This window comes from Anomaloglossus baeobatrachus, chromosome 3, assembly GCF_048569485.1.
Source record: "Anomaloglossus baeobatrachus isolate aAnoBae1 chromosome 3, aAnoBae1.hap1, whole genome shotgun sequence".
Lineage (NCBI taxonomy): Eukaryota > Metazoa > Chordata > Amphibia > Anura > Aromobatidae > Anomaloglossus > Anomaloglossus baeobatrachus.
In genome coordinates this window covers 688,528,067-688,537,163 of record NC_134355.1, presented here as the reverse complement: position 1 = coordinate 688,537,163, position 9,097 = coordinate 688,528,067, and the positions used below count along the sequence as shown (strand labels likewise).

The following is a 9,097-nucleotide window of genomic DNA, read 5'->3' as shown; positions in this document are numbered from 1 at the left end:
GCCTAGTCTTGTGAGTTATTGAGATCTTGCCCTTCCCTTAGGTTCTTGGACAGAATTCCTCCAGAATTTGGTGCACAATGGAACACGGCACAAATTTTTCGTATATTTTTGTCCTCTATTTCGATAGCTTCTCCATTTGTAATTGAAGGGAAAACCCCCGGCCGTGCCCCCCCCCCCCACCTCCCCATCGCCCCAGGACAGATCACTCCATATCCAAGTTTCAAAACAGTCTTTATTTCCTTCTGTATGGAAAATCATCAGTAGTATAAATATACTTTGGCATCGGGAACCTTGGCGGCTCCTTCTTAGATATTATTTATTACAACCCTTGAGTTAAGCGACACGCTCAGCGTTTGCAAATCATATATTTCACAGGATCCTTCATTTATAGAGGCAATATCTTACAAATATATTTATAGATATATATAGAGGACGTCATATGTACACAAGCAGTGAAAGCTGTATATATTTATATATATATAGGTTATATCTATGTCTATTTACAGTACATCGAGTCAAGTATTGAGAAGAGTCCTTCTGCCGGTGGATGATGTCGCTGACAATGATCAACATGGATGATACTTTAAGAAGATATTTTGGTCACAGTTTTCCTGATATATATATAATGGTATGAAATATCGGCTGATGAGACAATGCCGGATCTTGAGGTTCATCAAATGGGCAAAACGGGGCTACAGACATATATTCACTATACCATGGTGGTCAACATGGCAAAATATAAGGGTCTCTGGTACCAACCACTTCATTCATTCCTCATTTGTAAAGATGTGGCTCCTCGTGGGCGGACACTCTGCATTTTAGCCTATGAAAGAGCCAAAAACATTCCAGTGAAGGTAAATGGTTTGGTATCTAAATGGGGGGTACAGGACAAAGAGTGGGAACACCATGGAGAACACAAGTGGAAGAGAGACGTTTGGTGCCATTTCTATAGCACCCAACGGATGTATATTATCCCGAGACCATTAGTTGCTCTTTTTTTAAGGTTTATTGACTAGAACAATCATATTTCTCTAGCCCAGAGTATGTAATGTAGATAACCGGACTTAGTTCCGAATAAGTCAGATGAGATGATGTCTTCATCAGGCAATGAGCTACAGGACTGTTCTACATCACTGTAGACCAGAGGTGTCCAACCTGTGGCTCGGGGTCCCATGATATGTGGCTTTCAGCTGTCAGCCAGCTTGGTGCATTTGCACCAGGTCTTGCAAACAGCTATGAAGAGCAAGTCTCCAGATGGTGACATTTGTGAGTAGCCCCACACAAGAGCAGATCTGAATGGAGGTAGGAACCCTTGGATATCGGTATACTGCCTCAGTGTGGTGATCTCTCTGGAAAATCTTTGGCTGTGATTATACTGGAAATGATGGTTTTGGTGTCACTACTGTGAGTGGCAGGAACTAAATGTGGCTCATGACCCTCTGTAAGAACTGGATGTGGCTTGCGACCCTCTCTCAGAGGTGGATGTGGCTCGCGACCTTCTCTCAGAGCTGGATGTGGCTCGTGACCTTCTGTCAGAGCTGGATGTGGCTCGCAACTCTCTCTCAGAGCTGGATGTGGCTCGGAACTCTCTCTCAGAGCTGGATGTAGCTCGCGACCCGCTCTCAGAGCTGGATGTAGCTCGCGATCCCCTCTCAGAGCTGGATGTGTCTCGCGACCCTCTCTCAGAGCTGGATGTGGCTTGCGACCCTCTCTCAGAGCTGGATGTGGCTCGCAACTCTCTCTCAGAGCTGGATGTGGCTCGCAACTCTCTCTTAGAGCTGGATGTAGCTCGCGACCCGCTCTCAGAGCTGGATGTGTCTCGCGACCCTCTCTCAGAGCTGGATGTGTCTCGCGACCCTCTCTCAGAGCTGGATGTGTCTCGCGACCCTCTCTCAGAGCTGGATGTGTCTCGCGACCCTCTCTCAGAGCTGGATGTGTCTCGCGACCCTCTCTCAGAGCTGGATGTGTCTCGCGAACCTCTCTCAGAGCTGGATGTGTCTCGCGACCCTCTCTCAGAGCTGGATGTGTCTCGCGACCCTGTCTCAGAGCTGGATGTGTCTCGCGACCCTCTCTCAGAGCTGGATGTGTCTCGCGACCCTCTCTCGGAGCTAGATGTGGCTTGCAACTCTGTCTCAGAGCTGGATGCGGCTCGCGACCCGCTCTCAGAGCTGGATGTAGCTCGCTATCCCCTCTCAGAGCTGGATGTGTCTCGCGACCCTCTCTCAGAGCTGGATGTGGCTCGCGACCCTCTCTCAGAGCTGGATGTGGCTCGCGACCCTCTCTCAGAGCTGGATGTGGCTCGCGACCCTCTCTCAGAGCTGGATGTGGCTTGCGACCCTCTCTCAGAGCTGGATGTGGCTCGTAACTCGCTCTTAGCTGGATTTGTCTCATGACCCTCTCTCGGAGCTAGATGTGGCTTGCAACTCTGTCTCAGAGCTGGATATAGCTCGCGACCTTCTCTCAGAGCTGGATGTGGCATGCGAGCCTCCCTCTGGGAGTAGGATGTCACTTGTGACTATCTCAGAGCTGGATATGGCTGGCAACCCTCTCTCAGAGCTGAATGTGGCTCTCAAGGTCGGGAAAGGTTGGGGTCTACTACTGTAGACCATCGGAAGGAAAGGTCATTATTTTATAGATATCTGTAAGCCTTTGATAAAGTCTGCCATGAATGAAGGTGGATTTTGAATACATCGGAGGCAACCAATGTAACCTTCTATTATCTTCAAAAACAATAGGGGCACCATGGTCTTTAAGGTGCCCATAGACATTAGACTTAACAATAATGGAATACTTCAACAATAACAAGTGTTCATTGGATTAAATTTGTCTTAGGACTATCAATTTTAGCCAATGGACCCATTGTCTAGGACAAAGTTGGCCATGTTAGTCATTTTCAGTGGATCCATGTAGATCCATGGACAAGCAGCTTCTATTTTGCACTATGTGTTATCCACCCCCCACCTCACCCCAAACTCTAAACCCCCCTTTTTGGAATCCAGATTGCTACACACATTTACATGTAATTTTAAATATCTATCTATATATTAGATGTCCTTGAAAAAGACAGGCCAAAATTTGGAATTCATCTGTTTTCACTAATGCTGGATCCTAATAAATATATTCACTTTTGAAGAACCAACAAGTCTTCAACTTTTTATGTGCAAAATAATACAATATTAATCTTTTTATTGACCGCTCTTCTACGTAACACTTGATGTCCCATGAGAAAAACGTTTGGGCAGGTTGACCTTCATTTGTTTTACCAAATGAATGTCAGCTGAACATCGAATACAACTGATGCTGGTCTGGTTGGGCGCCGTTTGAGGCATGGTTAATTTGTGTATGGCCAGTGGTCAACTGTACGTGGAGTGTTGGGGTTTAGTTTCTTGTTTTTTGGGTTGGGTGTAAATCATTTTTAGAGCTTGCCTGGTCAACAGTACCTCTGTAGAGTTGAACGCCAAGCTCATCGCTTACGACCAGTCTTGGTGCTTGATGAAAGGAGCTAACACTATGAGCAGGATGAGGAGAATCTTTTTCCTCAATCTTCTGTGTACTAGACGTCTTCCATGGCAGGAGGAATTAACGAAAAGATGTAAGATAGGATATTTTTCAATAGTTTTATTCTTCTACATGAAGTTTGAGTTTATTTTTATTGAGTTTGAGTTTATTCTTCTACATGAAGTTGGGCACATTGTGTTTTGGAGCATTTTACTGGATGGGAGGGGAAGACACAAATGCTTGTGGGTGGGAGGGGAAGACACAAACACTTGACTTGTGGAATTTTTTGGAATCCATCAAATTTCATAAAAGGTTTTTAGAAATCAATTGTTGCTAAGCAACATTTCACAGGAGCATGAGCTGATTAAGTGATTGTCGATGACAGTTTCAGGGCAATGTCTTCACCCGAGTATGTCCTACTCAAGTCAACCTCATTGCGATGAACGTTGTAGACTGAGATGTGAACGCTGCGGTGCTGCGCTCCGCACACGATCCCGAGCGTCTCTGTGAAGAACAGATCATACTAGCGTACTGATCACATTAGGCAGACTACAGTTGTCTTGTCCTCATGATTACGGGTCTCTGGCTATTCGAATAATTGTTTAATTTAATTGTTTGAAGAAACAATGGAAGGGCAGCAGGATACGCGACTCGGAGCCCGAGGAGCTTAATGAATTCATGAAGGAAAGTCATTTGCTAATAATATAGTTCCTACTCTGCAATATAAACTAATAGAGTGTTTCCTGCATTTGGAAAGACAGGGACAGAAGCACGCGAAAGGCAGTGTATTCCAATCATTGCATAGACAGTCAACTCTGGTCTTGATGGGGCTTTAAACAGTTCCAAATAGTTTGGATAGGTTACATTTTTTCAAATATATCAGCATCCTAATTGGTAGAGATTGTGGAAAAAAAATCAAGTGGATCACCTTTCAGAACCACATACCGAAGAGATGAGTGAGGATTGCCAAGGCCATATCTCTGAGGAGTTAAGAAGGTGACCGATCTCACAAAGACTTCAAAGTAAGCCACGAAGATGCAAGTCCGCCTCTTCGCTTCTTCTGAACTGGACAGGTTTTGGGGCCCCAAGAGTGATCTCTTATCAAAAGTGACTACCATTGGGGTAACTAGAATATGATGGGGCTGATCAGAAAAACTACCCTGGACAGAACAAAAGGATGACTGAGCCCTCAAACAATTTTAGGATGGAGGATGATCTAGAGCATTGTTCCTTATGTCTAGTCTTCAAGGACCACCAACAGTGCATGTTTTCAGGATTTCTTTATCAATGCACAAGGTTTGGAATCATCATAACTTATCACATGAGGAGTACTAAGGAAATCTTGAAAACATCCACTGTTGGTGGTCCTTGAGGATTGGACTTGGAGAACACTGGTCTAGAGGATGTGGTCCTTTCACCCTGTGACTTTATGCCTCTGTGAAAATGATAAGGTCCAACCAAGTGGGGCGCTATGTCATGTACAGCTTTGGTATACACAGTGTTTCTCTGAAAAGAAGATCTATCCCGAAAATAAGCTCTAGAATGATTTTATGGGAGAAATATAAGCCCTACTCAAAAAAAAAAAAGCCCTTGCTACCGTCAGTGCTGGAGATAGGAGGAGTCAAACTGGCCAATATCTCAGGGTCCAAATTGTCTTAGGGGACCTCAGCATTTCTATTCCGGGGTTAAGACTGCTTAAGAACCTTTGGTGACTTGTAACCCCTTTCCTATGCATTGATCGTGAATCATTGAACGGTAAATATAAAGTGGAAGACGGAAACCTTATGTGAAAGAAACCTCAGGGGTCGGGACAATGCAGATCTCTGTCGATTATGGGAGGGTCACAAGAGAGGGATAAAAAAAACAATAAAAAATGTTGGAAACAAAACTTTTCCATAAATGTAACTTATTTGCTACCGATGGTGCTCTTAAAGGAACGGGGTCTCATTCCAGTTTGTGTTGTGGGTCCCATGATCGCTTGTAATACCCATAGAGCTTATCTGCGTATTCCAGCATTGACGATAAGACCAAATATTGCTACTAGACTTCTAGGCCACTAATACAAGAAGACGTCACAGTAGAGCGCCCTTAATTCAAGGAAATACAATAATGATGGTCTGTCTCAAAACCAAGACGTACATTGTCCAACATAAAATATATTCTACCAGAATGTAAAGGCATCCAGTATTTGAAATGACAGTCATCGGAGTGATGTCCCTTCAGGTCCTGAAGATCTGGTGATACCATGGATGCAAATATCAGCTCAAAATACTAAAATACCTAATCTTGTCTTGAAATTTAAAGGCTAGGGTATGGCATAGGGTTAGAGTAAGCTTTAAGAATGAGGCTAGGGTATAGCGGTTAAGTGTTTCGTTAGAATCTATGGCATGGAGTTAAATTATTTAGATAGGCCTAAAGTCTAGAACTAAGGTATATGGTTCAGTTTGGGAAGGTATATGGCTAGGTTTAAAGGGGTTGTCCAATTGGAAAACATTATGTTCAAAAGCAAAGAGTGGTGGAAAACCACCCAGAAAGGACAGATTCTCACCTCCTTCTCTGAAATATAAAATCATTGGTACTATGGGAAGTATCTAGAGGTGTTTTCTCGAATTCCCAGAAACATTATGGTTCAGATTGTTCATGGCCAGATAATGGCGTATGTGCCTAACACGCGATATGAATGAAGTGACTCTATACATGTTAAGGAAGACCACCATAAACCTTCTTCTAAGAGCATCATTGATTGCCTAATGCTTGGCCAATGGTTCACCCCATACAAACAGTGTTTGTTACTAAAAAAAAAAATCCTTTCACCAAATGGTCCTCCGAAATGTAGCAGATCATCATTGGTACTATGGGAAGTATCTAGTTATGTTTTCTCTAATTCCCAGAAACATTATGGTTCACATTGTCCATGGCCAGATAATGGCGTACGTGGCCAACGCTCGATATGAATCAAGTGACTCTATACATGTGAAGGAAGACCACCATAAACATTCAGCTAAGAGCATCATTGATTACCTAATGCATGGCCAATGGTTCAACCAATAAAAATAGTGTTTGATATTTCCATTCACCAAATGGTCCTGCTCCGAAATGTAGTAGATCATCATTGGTATCATGGAAAGTATCTAGTTGTGTTTTATCGTCTTTCTAGAAATATAAAATTTCTTGGCCACATGGTCTTCTACATGACCAGTGTTCTCACTTGAGGTGACCATATGAAAGACATCCACTATCGATCTTTAGCTTGGAGTACGGTTGGTTGCCCAATGCTTGACCAAAATATAAACTCCTGATTAAGTCAAGAATAGGACCATATTTGAGGATGATATTAAGATATTAGCTATAGGGACAACAAAAATTATTCAATTTTGGACCATTTTGACTTCACCCTTCCTGCAGGACAAGACAAAGGAACTTTGAAGGACACTTTGAACACAAACCTACCATAGGTGATGGTGATAGTTCTTTCTATGCCATCATTTTAAGATTAAGTACCCTGGAAATTTAGGTTTCTCTCATGTGTATAGATAAACCAAATGTTTTTGAAACTACATTTTTGGGGTATTTCTTCTTATTCTAGAATTGCACATCGTTCCATCTCTCCCTGAGCTTCTGTTCCTATTTCTTAAGATTACAAACATCTATTCTTGGGTCAGTAAAGTTGTGCATTACAGTCCCGTCTAACCTTCATGCTAATGTCTATCATCTATATTCAAAAATATACAAAAGCCTAACGCGAGTTATTGTGTATAAAGATATGGCATTTGTCAGGAATACTAAAGAGGTGTAATACTTATCTTACAAGTAGAAAAATAAATTAAGTAGCCCTGGGGGTTCTTCTTATCAGACTGGCATTGCATAAAATACACGTGCTACATGCAGGATGGAATTATCTACCTGGAAACAAAATATATTGTTCTCTCCAAGGGCCAGAATATTTCTTCATGCAGCTTGGAAAGAGTTGAGTAAAGACGACTCAAAAACTAGAACTAGAGGTATTAAATATTTCACACCAGATATGTTTGACCCAAAATGGTCAACTTGGTTTCATTCATGGTTGAAGCTGAACTTTCGAAATGGAACCTTGAAGGTAATGTGTGAACGATCGTCATATAGACATACTCAACGTATTCTAGGTGACTGAGGAGAAACGGTCATGAGTGCCGAGAGGGCAGACCCATCAACAATCCTCAATGTAGAGGTCCTAACCAATTGTGACCAAGTCTCCTACCTGATGGTATCAACCAGGCATGAGAAACACCGGGGAGGTCATGAATCAATAGTGTCATTTCAACACTGTTATGGCCTTGTATGAAGATGTTAAAGTCATAAATCGTAAAATTGGCCAATGCCATACTTTTATTTTGGCATAAAATTGGTGCAATGAGATGATATCTATTCAGCCATATTAGGACAGCCATTGCACCATCATCTGTCTTCTAAACACTTTGACACATGATCTCTCAGGTTATCAGTAATATGTCAGCCCATAATCAGCTGCAGCCACTCAACGTGACGGCCCGACTTTATGAAAATAAAGAGCACTGTACATCTGTGTGATATCCTGATTTCAGTAGGCAAACTGTTATAAAAATCTCGACAAGACAATGACTACACAGAACTTCTCCGCTTCATGAGTCCTCGAAACGCAGAGAGACTGTGCAGTCCGGTGGATACAGAGCTTATGGCAGAATGTTGGTTGTTACAGATACATCCATTGGATGGCGTGCCCATACATCTACTAGAAGAGTGGTGGTTCTGTTCTACACAGGTGTCCGAAGTGGACAAGTCCCGAGGGATGATCATGGGAATAGAATATTGTAGTTTTTCCCTACTTTTGTACCACAAGCAAGAACACATGGACTGGAAGTGAAGAACCTCAGCATACACATTTCGAAAGCCACCCGTCGAAGAACTTGTGTCAGTGGTATGTATGCTGGAGGGTCCGTTTCTGCTTAGTAACGCCCGATGTTCGGCATCCCGTTTTTCGTCCTCCGCGTTCATGGTCATGAATCGAAGAACCACCAAGTTGAGGAAAGCTCCGATGACGGTCAGTCCTGTTAAGATGTACACAAAGCTAAAGGCAACATACTGGGGCTGGTTTTGGAGAGCAGCATCTTTCTGAAGGGCAACGTAGTCCCCAAATCCAATGGTGGTAAGAGTTATAAAGCAGTAATAGTAGGCATGGAAAAAGCTCCACTGCTCATAGTATGAGAACGCTGCCGCTCCAATGCACAGGGTGCTGATGCAGGAGAAGAAGCCGATGATGACCATGTTAGCCATAGATACTTCAGCCCGTCTCATTCCAAGGCACTTCTTGATACGATACAGTAGATACCTGACAAGGGTGTTAATCCTCTCACCCAGGCTCTGGAACATGACCAAAGTGAGCGGGATGCCCAGAAGGGCGTAGAACATGCAGAAGACTTTACCTCCATCTGTGCTGGGAGCAGCATGTCCATAACCTACGGGAAAGAAAAACATCTGTTTAGTGTCCGGGGTCCTGACTGTTCTCTTGTCATCTGTCTATCCATCTAGCCATCCACCTATCATTAAATGCATCCATTCATCAATCTCTCCATCCATCTTTTCG

At 43.1% G+C, this 9,097-nt stretch overlaps 1 protein-coding gene across 1 annotated transcript in view; it reads right to left on the bottom strand.

Moving 5' to 3' along the window:
- Nucleotides 1–214: 214 nt before the first annotated feature.
- The window catches only part of KCNK3 (potassium two pore domain channel subfamily K member 3), a 104,796-nt gene continuing 95,913 nt past the window's right edge, over nucleotides 215–9,097 (bottom strand). The window contains exon 2 of the mRNA XM_075341310.1: nucleotides 215–8,969. Within this exon, the coding sequence (XP_075197425.1) occupies nucleotides 8,116–8,969 (854 nt within the window). The 3' untranslated portion in view covers nucleotides 215–8,115. The remainder of the gene's footprint in view (nucleotides 8,970–9,097) is intronic.